General features: G+C 41.0%; 1 protein-coding gene across 1 annotated transcript in view; it reads right to left on the reverse strand.

Moving 5' to 3' along the window:
• Nucleotides 1-21,793, reverse strand: part of MCF2L (MCF.2 cell line derived transforming sequence like) — a 168,088-nt gene that overhangs the window by 40,911 nt on the left and 105,384 nt on the right. Inside the window, 1 exon segment of the mRNA XM_075711408.1 lies at nucleotides 18,814-18,928. Within this exon segment, the coding sequence (XP_075567523.1) occupies nucleotides 18,814-18,928 (115 nt within the window).

Here is a 21,793-nt window from a genome sequence, read left to right on the forward strand (position 1 = left end):
GTGCTCAGCTGCATGTGCTACCGAGTCCCAATCAAGGGATCTGCTCCTGTTTTGTAATTCCCCATCTAAGCCAATTGTGCAATGCCAGCAGCAGCCCTTGCCAGCCAATCGCAATCAAAATGGGAACGACAGACAAAAACAAGGCAGACGGGCTTGGATTTGTTATTTTCTCATACATTTGGTCATTTTTAATATATGTGCTGTATTTTCAGTCCGGGTAATAATTTACTGCAAGGCCTACTGTCGGCACTGTGTGACATTTAGAAATATTGTGCTTCGGTTTGTTATCATCGTACCTTAAAAGACAATATAAAAATCAACAGAACAGAATGTCAGGATCCCCTGTTCAAGATTGCTGAATCATGAAAACACTGGCTTTGCTTTATAAGTTTATGTTGGTAGCATAATAATAAGAGGATGTTGAGGATGAAGAACACAGGTACCCAGATGTGTCATCTTAAGCTATTCTTCAAAATTACAAATTTAAACATGACTCACAGTCTATCCCCTCTCTTTTAGAAACTGTAATCTCTCTCAAATTTACAGACTAAATATTTAGGGGGAAACATGAATAATGATAAAAAGTGCAAAGGAACACTTGCTTGCTTTCAAAAGAAGCTAAGCAGTCATTTTAACATAGGAGAATATTAGCAACAACCCCTCACTGCCCACTTTCAGCACATGTTACTTAACTCTTGCCTCTGGGTTAGGACAACACTGATAAACAACATCTGAGTACTTGCCTTGTTAAGCCTGAATAACCCTTGCAGAGAAACAGAGCTTTATATTAGCAATATGCTTCCCACTACGGTAAATTTCCATTATTTACTAAAGCTTCCCCTTTTCCTTCTCTTTATTTGAAAGTCAAAAGGAGGAAAGAGATCCAGATTGATTTTAGCATCTTTCTGTTCTCCATTTAAAGTTCCCACCATTTTAATCTTTAGTCACTAAGCAAAATAAAATGCTAATAGCAACCATGTTCCATAATAATCCAGTAGCAAAACAAACTCTTTGTGTCACACAGCATAAATGTGGATGAATAGAGGCAAAAAGGTGCTACAGCTGTTCCCACAGCAGTTTGTGCAGATTCTGAAGAATATTAAGACTCTTAAAGAGCTATTTCTCCCGCTCAGTAGCAGTCCCCAGGAGTCCTGAAATTTCTCCATACTTCCTCAGTGGAAGCATAATCTCAGATCCCACAGAGTATCTAAATGCAACATCTGTATTGTATTTCAAGAAACTATTGACATTTCTGTGTAACAGGAATAAAATTAAAGCCTCTGGCAGAGCGTCAGTCAGATTTCTCTCCAGAGGCACAGGGAAATACAGGCTCAGCTGGGATCCCGGAGAAGATCTAGATGGCAGCTCCACACAGTTAATTATCTGCCTCAACACCTGGCAATAAGCAGAGCTTACTATCATTCTCCTAGAAAAAAAGACAAGGCTTACTTAAGTGGAAGAGTTGACAAAGGAAAGCTCATTTCTAAGATAGCCCGAAAGATGTCTTTAGCCAGCCTTCTTTTTCCACTGGATCAAATATGTCGGGTGGTTGCACGATTCAGAATGCGGCCCCCTTCCAGGCTCAAAAATAAAAGCCAGGATTTCCCGCTGCTGGCTAGAAGAGACCCAAGGGCAAAGTCTTGAGCACCTGACTTCAAACCGTAAACACTCCATTAACATAGATTGTTTGAAAAGAATTAAATGCTCTGTTCTGAACCAACCATGGTGGGAAAAATATTTGTTATCTTGACAACAGTGTCTTGGCTGGCTATTGAGTCTGGGATCCGTAGGCAGGAAGCAACAAACCAAACTAAGACATTGTGTACAACAAAAGTTGAGAACATTACGAAGACAACAAAGTCACGTATTCAAGACAAGTAAATATTGGAAACAGGCCTGTTTGCCAGTGCACCCTTGCTCTACTGACTGTCCTGGTTTCAGCTGGGATAGAGTTAATTTTCTTCCTAGTGGCTGGCATAGTGCTGTGTTTTAGATTGAGAAGAAGAATAATCTTGGTAACACACTGATGGTTTAGTTGTTGCTAAGTACTGCTTATGCTAGTCAAGCACTTTTCAAGCTTCCCATGCTCTGCCAGGTGCACAAGAAACTGGGAGGGGGCACAGCCAGAATAGTTGATCCAAACTGGCCAAAGGGCTATTCCATAGCATATGACATCATGCTCAGTGTATAAACTGGGGGGGTTGGCCGGGGAGCAGTGATTGCTGCTCGGGAGCTGTCTGGGTATTGGTTGGTGGGTGGTGAGCAATTGCATTGTGCATCGCTTGTTTTGTATATTATTATTACTGTTATTATTATATTGTTATTATTACTACTACTATTTTACTTTATTTCAATTATTAAACTGTTCTTATCTCAACCCAGGAGTGTTTCTCACTCTTACTCCTCTGATTCTCTCCCCTATCCCACCAGGGTAGGCGGAGTGAGTGAGAAGCTGTGTGGTGCTTAGTTGCTGGCTGGGGCTAAACCACACCATGGCCATTCTTTGCTGCCACACATACTCACATACGTAGTTACAAGACAGTTTGCAAGACACCCCTCTCTTTTAGGGCATAGGATGAATGGTGCTCTGGTAACAAGCAGGTATTCAATTTGTCTTTGGCTCCTGATGTAACTGTGAGTGCCAGCTGTCCCTCTTTCCCCTCAGCCATATTTATTACATTCTATCCAAATACTGATTTCCTCTCCACCCCCCACACCATTTGCTTGAGTGTAAAGCATTTTGGCTTCTGCTCTGTGTCTCAGCAGAAGCATGCTCTGATGGACACAGCCTGTCCTGCTCATCAAGCTTTACCCCCTGCCTTGCTCCAGTCACACTGTACTTATCAGCTGAGCCCAGGTCTTCGCATGCCTCTCAATCACTCTCCAATAAACTTGTCACCACCACCCAAATGGGAGAGCCCATTCATCACTTCAACCACTCTCATTCCTTGCTTCCTAAGTCTTGGTGCTTTGTTTTTTTATTTTATACTATCAGGACATATGATCAAATATGTTCTCACCCCACTCCTTCCATATGGCAGTCCCCTCATCCTCCAACGCAAGTCTCCCTTACCCTATGTCCTACTCAGTCTTTCAGTATCTTCCCTCGGGTGGACACGTCCCTTGGCTGTGGTCCTGCCTGTTGAGTCAGGCAGCTTGCCTGCACTGCCTGCTTGTCAACAGGCGGCACTCGCACTCCATGAGACAGTCTTCCTGCTCTCAGCCCTGTTAGTGGACCTGGCTCTAGAGCAGCTCATTCTACAACCACGGAGAAGCCCCTGCTCAGCCCCAGGATGAAGCGGGACATTTTTGACAACAGACTCGAGTAGCTACTGAGCATCTGTGACCTGGGATTTAGGCAGACTTTTCTCAAGGTATTTCCTTGACACAAAGACCATCACTCTTCTAAGTGTCAAGTCCAAGTCCTTGACCAAAGGATGGAGACGCTTGAGCTTCTCAAACAAAAGGCTGTTTCAATGTTTGAAAAGCACTGTAGATTTGTTCCCTGGCTTATTGGGAACAACTCAGCTATTTTGGCTGAACTTTAAATCAAGAACTCAGGTGAGACCTCACAAATGGAAAGAAAATTTGGCAGAGTTGTAAATGACTGGAAACCAACCCTTACAGTGAGAAATGGCAGACAACCTTAGCAGAAGCACCTGCCTATTAAGGCTTCTTGACATTTCCCTTACAACCTCTGTTTTCTTTAATGCATTAACTTGTATCCGGTGTACTTTCCGAAATATAATTTATATAAGCTTGTAATTCAAAGTTAGTATTTCCTTCCTTTGTTTCCCTCCTAACACACACAAAAAAGCCCCATTATGAGATAAGCTCTGTTATTCTGTTTTTTCACCACAACAAAGTACAGAACATTTTTAGAAAGGCAGAGAAACCATCCCTGCTCTGCAGGAAATATGTCCGGCAAACTCACAAAGGCCAGGTCAGAAAGATAGAAAGCAGAGGAAGGCGAACAGGGGCCACAGAGGGCAGATAATGGGAAAAAATGCAGCAGAGGGTAGGCCGTCTGCTCAGTCCCCTCCCTCTACCTTGGGGAGCCAGTGTAACACCATTTGGAGATGGTGAGAGAGTAAGGTTGAAGCACCTGCCCAACAAGCACTGAGTTCTCCACGTAGACTGTAGAGCAGGAACTGAATTTTCCACTTAGCGACTCCTCAGCTTTAGATTATGGGGACATCTCCCTCTGTCTTGTTTGCAAGACTTATGAGCTCATGCACCTGGGGGAAAGGGTGGGAAAGCTTATAGTACATAGGACTGCAGAAAGAAACTTCCCTCTGGGGTGTGTGGAAGCAATTACATAGTCACCATCTGAAAGATCCTTGCATTTCTCCAAGGTATGGGTGGTGACAGCTGCTACACAAATAAGTTCCTATTGCTTCTACGCTGCTGTAAGAAAACTGCTTGCATACATTGGTCTCTACTACAAACAAAACAAAGCAAATCTTCAGGTTCATTGAAGCGACTCAATAATGTTCAAGCTCTTGTATGTTTGAAATTCTGTGCAGTATTTTAGGTTAAATAACTCCAGTTTAATAGAAGTTAATTTCAATCTTAAAGCCTTATTATTAAACAGTTGGCTTACATTACACTCAGGATTGTTCCCTACCTTGAATACCTCTGTGTATACATAAAAACTGACTAGAAATTCTTGCTCTCAACAGCCGAACAGCTATTTTCATAGTAGGACTTCAGTAATATTCACTCAAGAATTACTGCATTGAGCAGAGCACCAAGGCAATGTCTGCAGCAATCTGCATTATAAGCAGCTGAAGCCTTTAGATCCCTAGTACCACCCATTCTTCAAGCTTACTCACCCTCTGTAGCTCATCACTGACCACCAATGTGCATCTTGAAGAGATGCAGGGTCTCAGGCTGCTCACAAATCCTGACCTTTTTTGGCATGCAACACATAGGCCTATGTAGGAAGGACTGGAATTGGCCCATCCACCCATCATCGGCCATACTACTGTATCACAATAGGACAAACATACAAGACACAGTGACAGACCATTTTAGGAATAGTATTGCCCATCCTGTCCATACAGCAGTTAGCTTTATGCTTGGGCATGCCACAAGGGTTCTGTGGACCAGCTCTTTAGGAAAAAAAACCCACAAAACCAAAACCCAAAAAACCTCTAAGGTAGAATTTTTCTCCAGTGCAGGAAGAGACAAACTGTAGTTCAAACAGGTTCAGCATATACAAGGAGACAGTCCAGTAGCCTGAGCACAGGGGTAACAAACACTTTGAACACCAAGCATTCCCGTGTGCCCCCAGTGATAAAAATGCTTCCAGCAGCTATCACTCTTTGAAGTCAGAAGCCATCCTACATTCAGTCGTCAGCAAACAAGCTAGGGTAATCAAGAACAGCATTCTCTGTTACTTTGCTTAGGAACAGGCTATTGGAAACCAGGCACTAACTAGCGAGGTTATTGTTTCCCAAGAGAAACTTTGCATCCTACATTTTTGGAGGCATTTCAACTGATTGAACCTGAGCCACTTTAAAGACCACTTCTCCATCTCTCCTGCTGCTGCTATGAATGACTTCTCAGGGGGGTGAGGGGGAGACAAGAACTCTTTCTTAATTGTAAGTGTTTCATACATTAAACAAATGAAACCACTAACACCCTGGCAATGAATGAAAACAGAGAAGAGCCATCCCCTTAGTGGCCTTGATATGCTCTAGAAGACAGCCAGATAACATGGTGAAGAACATGGTATTAACAAATCAAGATAGAAATCTCCAGCACAGCAACTATGAAAGAAAATAATTCAGCTAAGACCTATGGTGACATTTCACATTACCAGTTTTATGCTGGTTTCCCAGCAAGAAAAAGGGCAGGGACAATTCACCTGGCATAGCCTTGCCCCATATCTCCCCTCCTTGTGTCCTTTATGTAGGATAACCAAGACTTCTTCTATTTGCTCACTAGGTAAGTCCTAGAGGATGCAGTTCTTCCCAGAGCAGAAGAATGTAATGGTTTATGAATTTGACAAAGACAAAAAGTTCAACTGTAACATTAAACAAAATCTAATACCCAGGCACTAAGCAGTAATTAGACCTACAGCAGTTTCATTTTCTTACAGTTCTTGATTACTCCTTATCATAAAGCCTATTTTGTTTCAAAACTGGCAAATGTATCCACTTAATTCCAAAACAAATCCACCAGCTGGTTATTTTAAAAAAGGAACAAAAAAATTATCATATTTGGCATGTTCCCTTCATTTTAAAAGGCGTTCTACTTATTAATTTTAAAATATTTTTGTACTTGATTGGTCTAAGTATTTTGATCTGTTGACAGCTTCTTTCTCACTATCCAAAGTGAGATTAAGATTAAGGACTTCTTAACATTGGAAACCACACTCTCTAAGGAGAAGAAAATGGTCTTCTGCTTTCTTGTGTAAATGATGGAAATAAGAGGATATATCACACTTCACGAAGCTCCAGTTTGAAAGCTTTAGATATCGCAGGCTTTTATAGCCCATAATAACCAGCCTCACTGTAGAAGTCGCCTGATGAAATCAATTTAGAGATAGCAGGAACTGAAAAAGAGTAATAACCAGGCATTATTTGAGCTCTACATTGGACAATGAACTTTCTAGTTTCAACTGCTAAGTGAGCCTGTAGGTTTTAACACAGTATCTAAGCTGAATACCGCTTTGTAACGCTGCTGCTATTTCAGATCTTACTTGGGTGTTTTCTAGAAACCTGCACTTACACTAGTACTTAAAAGCATTCAACTGAAGAATAGCCTGGAAAATAATAATAAAAAAAGTTATAAAGGTTTATAACACCAGTGTTACAAATGATATCCCAGATTTGCAATGTAAATGTACAAGTCATAAAGTGATTACACATCTAAGACAAAATTGGAAGTGTTCTGAAAGCTGGACAGTAATACCTTCCCACTAACTACACTTGCTCTAAATTAGCTAACTTTAAAATGATACTTTCCATTTTTATGACAGAAAATTTGAAGTTTGCATTGGTATTGAGACACCAGTGGCAAAGAAACAATCTGCCAAGAAAATAAATACAATCAAAACCTATTCCCGAAAGATGGCTGTGCGTACAATTGCATAGCCCTGTCATGACATTTAATTGGTTAGACAGAAAATAGCAATTTGGTGCCAAATTCCGCCACAGATGTATATGTATGACTAACTGAGGCCAAAGAACATTGCACACATCTGAGAACAGAATTGTTCCTAACAAGGGTAACATTTATGAATATAACATTTATGAACACCCAGGTGAAGCTCTTTGGACACCTAGCAGACCTCCTGAGCCCCTCAAGCAAACTAGTGTGACATTCCGGCTCAGATTCAAACTGTGGGCCTGACAGGTCAGTTCGGATTCCCGCAAGAATCACTGTCAGTTGAGGTGTGTAACTGGTCTATCAGATATTAGTTCTTATTCCAGCAACATTTATGAGAAAAAACAGAAATGATGAGTGCACTCCATTTCTGGCATGCAGCACTGCATACGGGACAAAAATGGGAATGCAATGATTAACAACTTCTGCATAATTTTAAATGGAGTTAGTAATATAGTTTTGTCTTTAATTTTTGTAACCTGTATCTCTTCAGCTGAAAACACTGAAGAAGTCAGCTAGTGCAGGAAGTGCAGTTGGGAGAACGTGTCCATTGCTTCTGATCTCCTTGGAAAACCATCCATAGAGCACAGACCCAGGGAAGAGGCTCACCTCAAGCTTCCTGAGGTGCTTGGTGGTGTGGAAGTCACTGCACTGCACCTATCTCTCTGCATCCAAATCTCTGGAATCAGGGATAAAAACTTACCATCTACTCCTTACTGTGTTTCAGTAAAAGGCTATTGGTCTAGAAGAATTTGTTGTATTTGATTATTGGGCCCTCTCACAGTCAGCTCAATGAACTTTCACTGCAGAAGGAAGAACCTACCGAACTCAAACTAAGGCTGACCATTGGTCACGAAGAAATACAGGAAAAAGAAGGAATTCCAGCAAAAGAAATTTAAAATGAGACAGAAGTGCTGCTGTACAAGTGCAGCCTCTAGTGGTCTCTCCAAAAATCACTGAATGCCAAGTAAAATTACTTAGAGATAAAGCTTCTGGCAGTAACAGCTGCATTTCACCCAACACAGCTGATGTGATACCCCACAGTAGGAGCATAACCTGTAAGCAAGGAGGCATCACTTCTCATTGATTCTTATGTTTAAAATCTGATTTTGCAAATAAAAATTCACCACCCCCACCCCCCCCCCCCAAAAAAACCCCACCCAACTAAATCACTATGAATACAACAACATGCATACTATTCTACCATCTTTTTCATTCTACACTGGAATTCTGTGAATAGATGGATTTTTAAATGCACATTCGAAATACAGCATTTGGACCTTCTCTTTACTTTGGTTATGATAGTTACTGCCTTCCTTTCAGAGAAACAGATGAAGCTGCATGGGAAATGTAGAAAACCCAAGCCTTCGTGTTGGAGCTGAACCTGTAAAAGTTTCATCATTAGACAAGGTTCAGATAAGAAATTTGATGCACTTCTCTCCCTCCACTATGCACTTTTTTTTCCATTCCTTCTCCACATTCCAGTTAACTCTGCCTAAATCTTATCCAGTGTACCACTGATGAAAACCTTATCTCTTCCCTTTCCTATTCTGCTTACTTTTGGTCTCAGCTGTTATTAGCTCATGCCCCAGGTATGTCTGAGAGCATACTGTATTTAAATTTTCTCAGGATTGGGGAATCATCAGATACACAAAATGGTATTTTAGGATCTCACAGCAAGTGGGCAAAGAAGAATTTAGATGAATGTTGGGTTGTGAGGTGGCATAAATAAAAACCATGACAGGCAAGTGGTTATAATTTGCTCATGAGGCAGAAGAGAGGAGCAGAATCATACAGCCTGGAAGAGCAACAACATGAAAATGCTTTTTGAAACTTTATAAGCATAGACAAGGTAATTGCACATGAGATTGTATCAATGACAGGAGATCTTAGAAGCCAGATAAACAGGGGAAAAAAAAATGACGAAAGCAACTTCAAAGAGTTTTGTCTAAGAGGCTGATAATAATGCAAAACTTTGAAATTCTCATCCAAACTTCACAATGACTGTATCCCAGAAAACCACATGTGGTTACATGCAGCTCTTTCCCTGATCTGAAAATCCTTCAGTGACCACAGGACTGCAACAGCAGCAGCTTACTGCACCTGCCTGCAAAGCAAGAACCCACAAGGAAGATGGGCTACTATCAGAGACATACTGTCAATGAGGTGAGTGACAACTCGGTGATGACCAGGAGAGCTGGTCTCAAGCCTTGGTCTCAAAGAAAACCAAAGCTTCTTACCCTACACAGCAGTAAGTCTCTTGAAATTGTGTGATATGAATCCAAACATGTTTACCTGAGGCACTTCTGTCTCAAGCCCAGCTTGTGTTCCTCAGTCAAATAAAGCAGTATTGGTACATGCCTGATTTATTTTTAAGTATTTACACTGATTTATATAGCACACACAGTCACATTCCTTTTTTTCCCCTCCTCACTCAGCTTCAGAGATATGGGCATCAGTATCTTCCTTGACTGGTTCCTATAGCTCCTCTTTATCTCATATGCTATTCTAGGTCCTCAAAACAGTCTCTCTCCCACTTTCAAGCCAATAAACAAGCAAACATGACTGACTGCAGTACAGTAATGCTGGCTAGGTTCCATCATATATGCTGACATTCTTTCTGCTCCAGAAAGCTTATGCTGTTGGGGAGAAGCTGAGGGAATGTAGCCAGTGTTAAAAATGGGAACTAAAGTGTCTGGGCATCATTATCTGCCTGGACCTGGACATCTGCTTGTACCACATGCACTGATTTCCTTTCTGTGGTAGCAATCAGCCTTTTTTTATGGTAACTTAGAAAGCCTTACCCCACAGACTAAAATCAGAACAGCTTTGATGCATTTCTGCAGGTAACAGAAATAAGCATTAAAAGACAAACTTATTGCTTAACAGATCCTCTTTTAGTGTGTGAAATTAACTAAAGTAAGTTGTTTTTTTTTAAAGAAGAGTTTTAATTTTCTAAATGGAAAACCCAGTGTAATCTCTTCAGGTCATGCAGAGCTGCTCTTGGAAGGACTGTTTGAAGAAAGACAACAACTTTGAGGACTCATTTAGACTTAACTACAGATGGCTGAAGTAGGTCACAATATCCTTGAGGGACAATTAAGGGTAAATAGGTCAATAAAGGCAAAAGGCTTCATGTTGGTTAAGCTTAAGTAAATATGAGCAACAGAAAGCCTACACAATCCTTGCTTTAGAACTATTAAGTCAGACTCCATAAAAGCATTTTTACACCTATTCAGAACTATGATATTGGAATTATACATATTTCCAGTACACTTCAGCAACAACTAATGCCACTGCACAAAGTACTGGTACAGCCTTATCTGGCGTGCTGTGTTTTAGAAAGATGAGCTTATACTTAAATAGGGTGTAATTACTCTGAACTTAAGACTAGACTAATGAAAGCTCCTGCACGAGGTCCAGCATTTTAGTAATTAACTTGCACAATTTTACAGTGCTTAATTTACTTTGCCTCCTTGGCAGAAGAAGTTTACCACTGGACAGCGTGTGTCATGCATACTATTCAAATCCTCTAAGCCCTGAAGGTGTAAGTGGGATTTAGAGACTAGAAAGGCTTTGCCTATACAGAGCTGAGCTTTAAAAAAAGTTTAAGACATGCACAAGGTGGACATCAAAACAAATGTAAATTGTTCCAAACCCAGTAAAAATTCAGACTCTTATGAAACATGTTGAGCTTTGACCTAATCTTGTCAAACCATGTATCTGACACAAAAGCTTCAGACTGCCACTTAACTTTAAGATGCAACATGCTTACTTCAAACCTAAGCCTTTACATTTCCTTTCTGCTTACAGGAACATATGGCATTTACAACTGTTTGGCAGCTGTGCTCTCAGAAAGGAACGGCACACACAGCATGACAGATTTTGCTGGAAGTCCTAGGATGTTCTCACTGAGAAATTTGAGGGGCTGCCAAGGTAACAGCAGGGTACAGGGTCCACATCTTCAGCCTGGATTGTAACCCGACAAAGAGGAGAGTGTGGAAATGAAACACAGCTGACAGAAATAGACACTGAAGTTGCAAAGCTGTTGCTCAGCATGTCAGTGCGAACTGTCAGGGTGCCTGGCTTTTGGCACTTCTTACCCATATGTGACGACGTTCATCCCTGGCACTCTATAAAACAAAAGTGGTTAACTCTTAGCAAGTGGTGGGCTGCTTGTTTAGTTTGTGGATAAATGAGGAAACGCGTGCGGTTACCCTCCCACACTGGCTCTTTGCAAGGTCAGCCTGGACCCTGAGGAACTTACCAGCTGAAACCACAGCATTACCCCAACATGGCTGTTCCGGCTTCCAGAGTGCAGTGGTTGACCTATGCTGAGGAGACTGGCCAGACCCGAGCTCTATGCTCTGCAGTGTCCCTTGCGCTGAGGTTTGTTAGCTCTGGAGCTAACACCCATGCCGTGCTGTGGCATGTTTTTCTGGTCCTTACCTAAATCCACCCCATCACGCTTTGCTGCAGCTACGCTAGTGAAGTCTGCTCAGATCTGAACCTGCTGGAAGGCTTAGCACAGACATTTCTTTTTCAGTTTTCCAGGTAAGCCCGGTGTTATCCCAAATGATGGGCAGCTGGTGTAGTTAACAAGGAACAGTCTAACGGAAGCTTAGCAAACCCTAACAACTGAGCTTTCAAACTGTCAGATGTCAACACTTTTGGAGGTCACCTTGTTCTGTTTCATTACTCTGACAGGATGGCTCCCTAGTTTCCAACACCAGACGGTACCACAAACAACAGGATTTCTTAGAAGGCCACATGGTGTTCAAGCATTTGTAAACCATCAGGATCTCAAAGAAGGGGACGTTCTCCCGGGCAGGAAACCGACAGGGACAGCTTTCAAAACAGGAAATTGCCAAACACGACAAGTTAACCTGAGATATGCTCAAAATCATGCAGTAGGACAGACGGGCATTACAAAGAGAAGCTGTACAAGTCTCTTTCTGAACACAACTACAAAAGGCCTGTGTACTATTAATCAGCAGTGTTGGGACTCAAACTGGCCATCAAAACCTGTTCTGAATTTTCTAATCTACACTATTTTTATTTCTCTTGAAAGGAACTTGGTATTTAAGACTCAGTGTTACACTTATAAAATACTAATTTTCCAAGCTCTTGTGACCACAAGAATTTTAGCTTGCTTTCTTTGTTCAAAGGAGAATCTATATGAGCAATGAAGAAATGCATTAAAACTATATCCTTTTGTTCTCTTGTACAGCATATGTTTTTTGATTGCAGTAGAAACTGCTAATAAACCAGAAGCAAAACCATATGTTGAAAAATCCCCCTTTTTTTTTTTTTTTTTTACCCACTGCAATTATCTATTAATTTATTTTGGACCAAGTTCTCATGCTACACCCTACATTTGGTAAATTTATATTCCAAGAATGTGTACACGCTTAAAATATGTTTAGAGTGACAGCTGTGATGGATAGAAGTAGGTATGAATAACACTTGCCTTCAGGGTACATCGCAAATCTTAAAAGTCTATTTAGTAGGATAACTAGAAAGAGGTAAAAAATACTTTCAAAACAGAGGAAAAAAGAAGATAATACTGAATGCCCTGAAATGACTTCTTAAGGGTACATTAGGCAGCTATTTCAGGAGCCTATTGTAAACCTGAATGGAATATTCTTCCTCCACCCTTTGTATATATGGGATGTAAAAGATACATCCCGCAGGTGTCTCTTCCACTTTGCAATAAGAATGATGGACACTGTATGGAGGTTATCAGTTTTTTACTCAGCTAAGAGGTGAGACAACCTTGTTCTGCATTACCTCCTCTTCCTATCCAGCTCAGCAGCAATCCCCAAAGGACTCACCCAGTGTTAGGAGACATTCTTCTCTGCAGAAGGAGAATCAGACTAAGCTACATAGATTTATAAAATGTCCTTAAAGCATCTCAAACAGATACAAGACTTGGCTCACTGTCCTCTGCTGAAACCCAGTTGAATTTACAGTGCTCACCTCTTACAGACACTTATCTAGAGATACGACTTTATTCAGCAACACTATCAATAAGAACTATTAATTCCTGTGGATCAGTTCTTATATGTTAAGTACTTGTACCAATTCAACTTTTTAGTTAAAATACCCTCCCTAGAAAACATTGCCTTAAATATATCACATACTGCTGTGGATTCTCCTTCTTTCATCTTGTGTACTGTGTGTATAAAACAAAAAATCACCCCACCTAAGCAAAATCTTTCTCAGTAAGAGAATCCCCACCTTTTTAATAAAACTGTATTTTGTACTTCAATAATAATAATAAAAAAATTACTAGCTGCTAAAAGGAAAAATCTGTTTCAGAAGAATTACACTTATACCTTTACAATACATCTCATTACCAAAACAGTAGTTACAAAAGCATTAGCTATAATTTTCCATTGTCTATAGTACTCATCCTTAATCCCTCATTTTTTCCTGATACAGCAGTGATCTTTAAGTACACATGGTACATGACTTTTGTCACACACCATGTCAACAACCCTGTACTGAATATTTTGAGATTAGTACAAACCACACATTAGACATTGTGTTTTATCCAGCTCTCTATAGAACATGAATTTACCTTGCAATGTTAACAACACCCACCTGAAGATGGTTCAGCTCTCTGCTTAATGATATACAGTTGCACCAGAGTTCACCGAATATCTTAAATTGAGATGAGGTATTCCCTTTCCACTGTCTCCTTTCTTGATATCCTCATATATCAGGCATTTACACATCTAAGCACATGCTGATAGATCTGCTATTTGCACTATGCTACTCCATGGTCATCTAAGTTGTCAACACACAAGTTGTAATAGTTCCATTCCTAAACGCAAGGTGCCCCATGAGACATTTAACTCTTCATGATTAAAGTTCACTATTAAAAAGACAAGAGAAGTTTACACAGAAAAAGCTTGTGAAACCCAGTGTTTAGATAGTATAGAACAAGAATACAGTAAGAGGGGACAAGGTCGTGTCTAGCTATAAAATTAGAGGCAGTAATAAAGCTAGGTTAAGAGGTTTCAGTTTTTCTCTTTCAACAAAGTCCTAAGCTAGTCTTATTACCAAGACTACTACTTTTACTTGGGAACAAATCCTGAAAACCTGATGCCACTGCTAAGATTTACTATACCAGTGAATATTTCATTGGGTGAACTCTACTGCAGAGCACAGAAGGGTCCTGTCTTATGAGGCTCTTAGTAGCTCCTCACTGTCATTCCCATGAAATATCATTTCCCTTAACATGCGACTGCAGGCAGTCAGACAATGAGTTTTGAGTTATTGCTGCCAGCCCTTTGTTGTGACCAGGAATCTCGTACGGGGCCAAGCAGCACAAGTAGTTTTCTGAGGAACTGTTGTGGCTCCAGACATGTCCATGCTCTACAGGACTTTTCATAGAAAAGTCCATTTCCGCTTAGTCAGTCAGAACAGCTGAAAGACACAGTTACGTATTTCATAGGGTAAACGACGCTAATCTGGAGGGCAGTCCACGCATAAGAGCCAGGGGCTGCCTTTTTATCCTTCCTGTAAATCTGTACTCCTTAGGCCTCTTTAATAAACTTAAGTAAATGAATAACTAACTGCTCCACTCCCCTCAAAAGCAGTTTCCAAAGCATCCAAAACAGTCTGAAATTTTAGCCCTTGAAAACTAAGCTGACAGCAAAAATCCTACTTTATGACACCTTTAACGGCACTAGAAATATCACAATTCAAGGAAAACTATAATACTGCCCATCTTTGGGGTATAGGCAGTCAATAATTTACCATTAGCAAGACGTATTTCATAAGGGCATGTATGCTGACATCCAGCTAGTGGCATTCCTGCAGTTTGTTATTCCTATGAACCTGCATAACAGCTCATAAACAAAATTTTACACAATAAGCTCATAACACTGCTAGTGAAGATGTCAGGGATGTCTTCGGCCCTTTGAGAATATAGCAATTCTCAGGCACAAAAATGTCCCAGTTTTATCAGTATCTTAACAGTGGCATTATTTTTACAAGTTTGAAATTGAAAGTTATCACCCTAATACCTAAAATATTGTTTTATTCACACTAGTTAATACCTTACTCTTCATATCTAGCCAGCTGGGCTATCTCCTTCATTTACTCAGAACAGTGATCTCTTTCTAAAGAATCAGAAATTAAAGAAACAAGAAAATCCTACAAGACCAGCCAGACTTAAGGAATGGCCACTGATGGCTCAATATACATAGAATAATTGTTGGAAGGTAGGGGAAACAAACAGAAAAACCTCCAGAAAACCTACTCCCAGACTTTTAATTAGTAAAAACGTGCTCCTGCCAAACTGATGCTCTGGGATGCACTCAGTCCTCCCCCCTGCAGCAGATGCTGTTTGTTCTGATCAGAATTTCTCACACAAACCCCACTCTCTGCGGAAGTTCAGTGGGCCACCATGAAGCACACCACCAAGGACTTTCAAAAGGAGGAGCAGATGTGAATTTAGTACATAATTATTTGTAATAACAGTATTCAAGAAAGATACTATCAAGGGAGGCTTAGCACCACACAGTTTAACCAACACAGGGATAAACAAAGAAAATGAAGGTGGCTGTCAGCTTCACAGCCCTTCTCTCTGATAAACTAGGGGTTAACAAGTACAACCAGGAGTGCAGCTTACAGTATTGTGCTGCATATAACCAGTATTCCCTCACAGGGAGTAGGTCCTACGAAATAATTAATAGCAAACCCTTTACAAGAAGAACACTGTTTCTCTGCATGCACGTACAGTAAACAAAAGCACACACATGCATGAAGGAGATCTGCCACAATTCGCTCCAAACGTGAATCGAGCATGGTCCGTGCTGAGTTGCACTGAATGCTGTCAGTGAAAAGAATGTGAAATACAGCTTCAGACTAACATTTAATCAGTATTATGTAACCTGTGTTTCTAAGAGATTTTAATCTGGGAGAGCCATATAGCCCAATTTGACAAAGACATAAAGGAGATCCCTTGATTTATACCATCATTCGTGTTTGAAGGAATCTCAGGAGGCTTCTAGTCCAACCTCCTGCTCAAACCATGGTCAACTCCAAATTCAGACCAGGTTGTTCAGGTCTTTCTATGGCCAGGTCTTGAAAACCTCCAGGGACAGAGACTCAATAGCCTCTCTTGGCAGCCTTTCTCAAGGCTTCATTACCCTCCCAGCAACAATATTTTTTCCTTATATCCAGGTCAGAACCTCTCTGTTCCCATTCCCACATCAGGCCTCTTTCTCCCCACCACCCCCCTCTGTGAGGAGCCTGTTGCCATCTCCCCACTGCCCTCCCATCAGTGGGAAGGGTGGCTGTTGGGCCCCCACAGCTTTGCCTCCCTGACAGAGCAAGCCCCGCTCCTGTAGCCCCTCCTTGCACATCAGCTCCAGCCCTGACCATTATGGGGGCCCTGCTGGACTCACTCCAGTTTTTGAGCCCTCACCCTATTGTAGCTCAGAGCTGGGCCCACACTGCAGGTGGGGTCTGGAGAGAGCCAGCCAGGGGACCCCTGCTGTCACCCACTCTGGGCCATGCTCCTGCTGGTGCAGCCCCAGGGTCGCCAGCCTTCACTGCTGCCAGGGCATCCTGCTGGCTCACGTTTAGCCTGCTGCCCACCTGGGCCCCCACGTCCTCTTCAGGAGCCAATTAGTTCCCAGCCTGCACTCTTGCAGGGGGTTAGTCATCCCAATCGCACAACTTGGCATTTGTTATCGCTGAATTTCATGAGGTTCCTGTCAGCCTATTCCTCCTGCCCATCTAGGTTTCTCTGAATGGCAGGCCTTCCCTCAAGTGTATTGACTGGTTGACTAGTTTCTCAGCCACAAACTTGATGAGGGTACAACTCCATCTCCTTCTCCAGATCCTTGCCAAGGATGTCAGGCAACACAGATACATTGGGTTCCCTAAGGAACTCTCTCTCTGCAGGTAGAACATGAGCAATTAACCACTACTCTTTGAGCTTGATGACTGAAGCAGTTTCTCACCCAGCCAGCAGCCCATCTGTCAAGACCTAACAACACAAAGTGGATACAAGGGTGCTGGGGAAGACACTTAAAAGTCTTGCTCAAGGTGAGGTAAAAGACATGCACAGCTTCCCCTCATTCATGCATCCAGTAATTTCATCACAGAAATACATTGGTCAAGCACAGTTCATTGTCGTTCAATCCATGCTGGCTACTCCCCATCATCTCTCTTTCTTGTGCTAATAAGCATGTTTTAAGAGAACTCACTCCATAATTTTCTCACAGACCAAAGGGAGGTTGACCAGCCTGTAGCGCTCCAGATCATTATTCTTGCTCTTTCTGAAGATGAATGCAATGTATTTGTCTTTCTCCAGTCATCATGGTCCCTCTCTGATCTCAAAAACCTTTCAAAGATGATGGAGAGCAGCCTCACTATCACACTGGCCAGCCTCCTCACCACTCTCGATGTAGTTCATCTTATCCCAAAGACTAGATTTGGGTCAAGATTTCTCAAGAGATCTTTGACTTGATCCTCATGGGTCACTAGTCATTCTCCTCCTTGAACCCTCTCTCTAAACACATAGGCCTGGGAGATACTGTCAGAGAAGACTGAAGCAAAGAATTCAAGTGACTCAGACTCATCTGTGTTGGCTGCTACTAATTTACCCAGCCCATTCAACACAAGTCTACACTTTCCTTGTTTATTCCTGCAGTGCTAAAGCAACAGAAGTTTTATTGATGTCCCTTGCCCCTTGTCCTTCAGCTCCAGGTGTGCTTTGACTTTCCTGAAATCATCCCTACATGTTTGGGCAATGTTTCTATACTCCTGTCCCAGTGTTCACTTCCTATATGCTGTCTTTGTACTGCGGCTCAGTCACAAGCCCCCTGTTCAGCCAGTTAAGCCTCCTGTTATGTCTACTCATTTTCCAGGATGTACCATTCCTGTGCTTGGAGGATGATGTCTTTAAAAACTTGCCAGCTTTCCTCAGCCGATTTACTCTTCAGAGTTGCTTTCCATTGAATCCCACCTACCAGTTCCCTGAATAAGCCCAAAGTCTGTTCTCTTGAAGTCTAAGGTCTGTACCCTACTCTGCTACTTGCCTTCCTCACCTCCAGCAGGATCTTGAACCCCACTGTTTAATTCCCTAACAGATCTTCAAACAAAACCACAATTTTTATTGAGCAACCCATCGATAACACTACTGTGCCCTCTAAGAGAACCAGGATTAATTGCTGGGCCTGCTTAGCACCCTCAGTTGAAGTTTTGGAAGTGCTGCGAAGACTGTATATTCAGCTGAGCCAGGGAAACAGAGCACAAGTGGTTAGGACAAACCTCTGTATGTAACTATGGAGTATTCCCTCACACTGAGAGCCATCTTGAGTAGCATCCAGAAATTAGCATGTTCTGCCAAAATCATACGTGTTTTCAGTTAAAACACAGAACATTGCATTCTAAGATATAGCAAAGAAACAAGAAGGACAACGTCCATCACAGAATCAGCATCCATAGATACTAGGAAGTAGTTTTCTGATGAAATATAAATAACACTATACAACTCATCTAACAACTACATTATGCAGCTGTCACTAATCAACACTCATTGACACTGCACTATAAACTGCATTTTCCTTTTCTTTAACTAAATACCAAGCCTGACCTTTACACCATCACGTCAGTGACTGTGAAAAATTACTTAGCAGATAAAAGGGTATTTTCTCCTAGACAGGTGCCCACCTTGGGATGCTCGTCAGGTAGGTCAGGACGTTCTGGAACTCCTTCTCGGGGATCTCACTGAAAGCTGGATAGTCTGGAAAGGTGATAACAGGGCATCCATCTCCCCCTCTTCCACCTAAAAAAGAAACAAGCGTTTACATGCAAGTCCCTTTACCTAGCCTCCAATTTCCCAGTAATGAAACTACTGTGTTTCTTCCTTTTTTTTTTGGTGCAGGGCTTGTCAGCATGGACACTGTTTATTCTGAACAGTCTAGTCTCTTTTTCAGAACTTAGGAAGTTTTATAGGAAGGAACTTGTTACACCACATTAGATTTTTTCCGTACAAGTGTCTTTCCTCATGTGAACATAGTTTTGACACCAGGTGGCAGTGCATCTTTCTTTTGATAAATGTCAACTATGTAAATATAAACAATTTGGAGAAAGAAATGAACTGATTTAGGGGGGAAAAAAAAGTTAATTCAAAATTAAGTAGGTGAATCTCCATCTTGAACTGAATTCAACCTTCTTACCAGTTTGAATTCATTCCTACAACAACCCCCACCCCTTCAGTTAACTGTTCTGCTTCCAGGACAGTCTAAAAGAAGTGGCAGAACATTAAAAGAAATGGGGGAAGGTATTTCAGATAAGATTTCCTGTTCAACTTCTCAAATTACCTACAAAAGGTAAAGCAGAGCCGAACACCTACGCTGCAGTATGGCTGCTGCTGAGCTAGATACTATCTGTATCTTTTCTGGCATTTACACTGCTGGGTAGAATTCACAAATGCAACACTTTTTCATGTGCTTCACACACATTTTTATATACAAAATGTAATTTTTTTTTAATGTTAATGTTTCCTGTCTTATGCAAATATGCTTTCATACAGATAGGCTGGACAAAGGACTTGTTGAGCCTTAGCACCTGCATGAAGTTAACAGCTGGGGGGTGGCAGGGACACATTGCTGGAAAGTTATCTTTGCTTGACAGTTCAAAAAGAGAAGAAAAACTGCGGCAAAATAATAAGGGTATATTTTCCAGCCCTGAAATCTGACAACTGTGCAGAAACCAGCTGTAAACTGTATTAACAACACTGTCTGATCATGACAGCAGCAGTGATTTGTGAAAATTATAGTGTGCTATTACCCACTTCAAGTGCCTTTACATCTAACCTCACCAGAAAAAGAAGAGAAATATTTGAGCTCAGATTCATTTGATAAAAGAAACCACCATTTCCCTCCAAAACCGCATGTAACTAGAAGAGCTGAAATAGTATCCTTATGTTAATTTGTGGTGAATCTGACTTCACTCTACCAGCTTACAGGCAATATGGTGCAATGACTGTGTAACTCTTGAAATCAAACTACATCAGAAAACAATGTGCTCTGACAGCATTTAAACAACAACAACAAAATGCAACTATTATGCAAATACCACAAGTTTGCAAACATAACCTTTACAACACATCCAAACGCAGCAATGTTAAGTCAAAGGAGTTAATTTTAGCTATATAAATGTTCACAACACAAATGTAAGTTAAGACCAATTTTGATTTTATCATTTTTTTGTTCCACCCAGGCTCTCGGGACCAACGCATTTTCCCCTCTCATTAAAACATTTTTCAAGCATGTTAATGATTATTTCTGTTGCTCACGAGGTGTTCTGCTCTCTCCAGAATATCTATTTTTAGGTACAACTATACATTATTTGCTGTATCCCTGTTGATTACTTGCTTTGTTTTACTTAATTTCTATAAATAGGACATATGAAACAAAAGAATAACAACAATAGGCTTGCAGTACATGTCCTAAAAGCAGAAGCCCTGACTATGACCTTCAGGAAATTCCCAGACCACCACCAATTGTCAAGGGCAAATAGAGCCATCCCGCCTTGACATTGCCTATTAATTTTCAGTTTTTAGTACAGTCATCCATGGTTATCTTGGGTGGAGATGACTCTGTCCTGCCACATGCTGTTAGATGATCGTTGTTCACTGATTATCTTTTTCTCCAGTATTTTCCTGCTGGGACACTTAAGCACACATATACCTTCAAATGCTGCTCAACTGCTTTTCCTTATTAGGACCTCGCCACTGAAAAGAGTTTGGGGCAGGGTGACCTCAAGTGTTATACATAATAAATTCTGTAAAATTTCAACTTTAACATTACTGACCTATAGAAGCTGCTTTCTATATTGCAACTTTAAATACATGGCTGTCAATGGGAGATGGGCCGCTCTAGTGAAGCAGTCACTACTTACAAATGAGTGTTTGTCACAGCAAGCTACAAAACGGGCATGGGAAATATAAAAAAGTAAAAATCCTACACATAAATTGTGTTTGTATTAAATAACAGTAAAAGCAGTAGGTGGGTTCACTTTTTAAAGTGTTCTTCATTTCATAATGAACCTGATGCAGCAAGGAAAGATTTCTTCCTTTATTCTTGCTTTTCTATCACTTTTTCTTGCTTCACCTCTGCAAAAGCAGCATTACACAGTTTATTCCTAAATTAGCTGTGTAAAATGTGATTTTCTTCCCTTCTCCCAGAAGCAAATCAAGCCACAGAATTTAGGGGGAGGAGATAAAAGGGGAAGTTTAGGAAGCTAGGTTGGGTTTTGTTGCTGTTGGTTTTGTTTTTAGTGAGAGAGAATGCATTCAAGTGACAAAGTGAACAATTTTACTTCTCTCATCTTCTTGAAACACAGGTTTAAGGCAAAAGTGTAAACATCTTATTAAAACCAATTCATATAATAACTTCCCAGCATCTCAGAATTATATACACCCAATTACAAAAAAAGGACATGAAAAATTAGATGAACTCTATGAGTGCTACAACTCATGACAATAATTCAATTTGTACAGAGTAATTTTTAGAACGAGCGACTGGAATTTTAATCACCATCAAAAAAGTAGTGACTTAACTGTAGTATTTTAATAAATTCAGGTCTGTTGGTAGACTGACTGTGTCTAATTACCTCAGTCATAACCACTGGAAAATCACCTCTT

Source organism: Pelecanus crispus, chromosome 1 (assembly GCF_030463565.1).
Source record: "Pelecanus crispus isolate bPelCri1 chromosome 1, bPelCri1.pri, whole genome shotgun sequence".
NCBI classification, from domain to species: domain Eukaryota; kingdom Metazoa; phylum Chordata; class Aves; order Pelecaniformes; family Pelecanidae; genus Pelecanus; species Pelecanus crispus.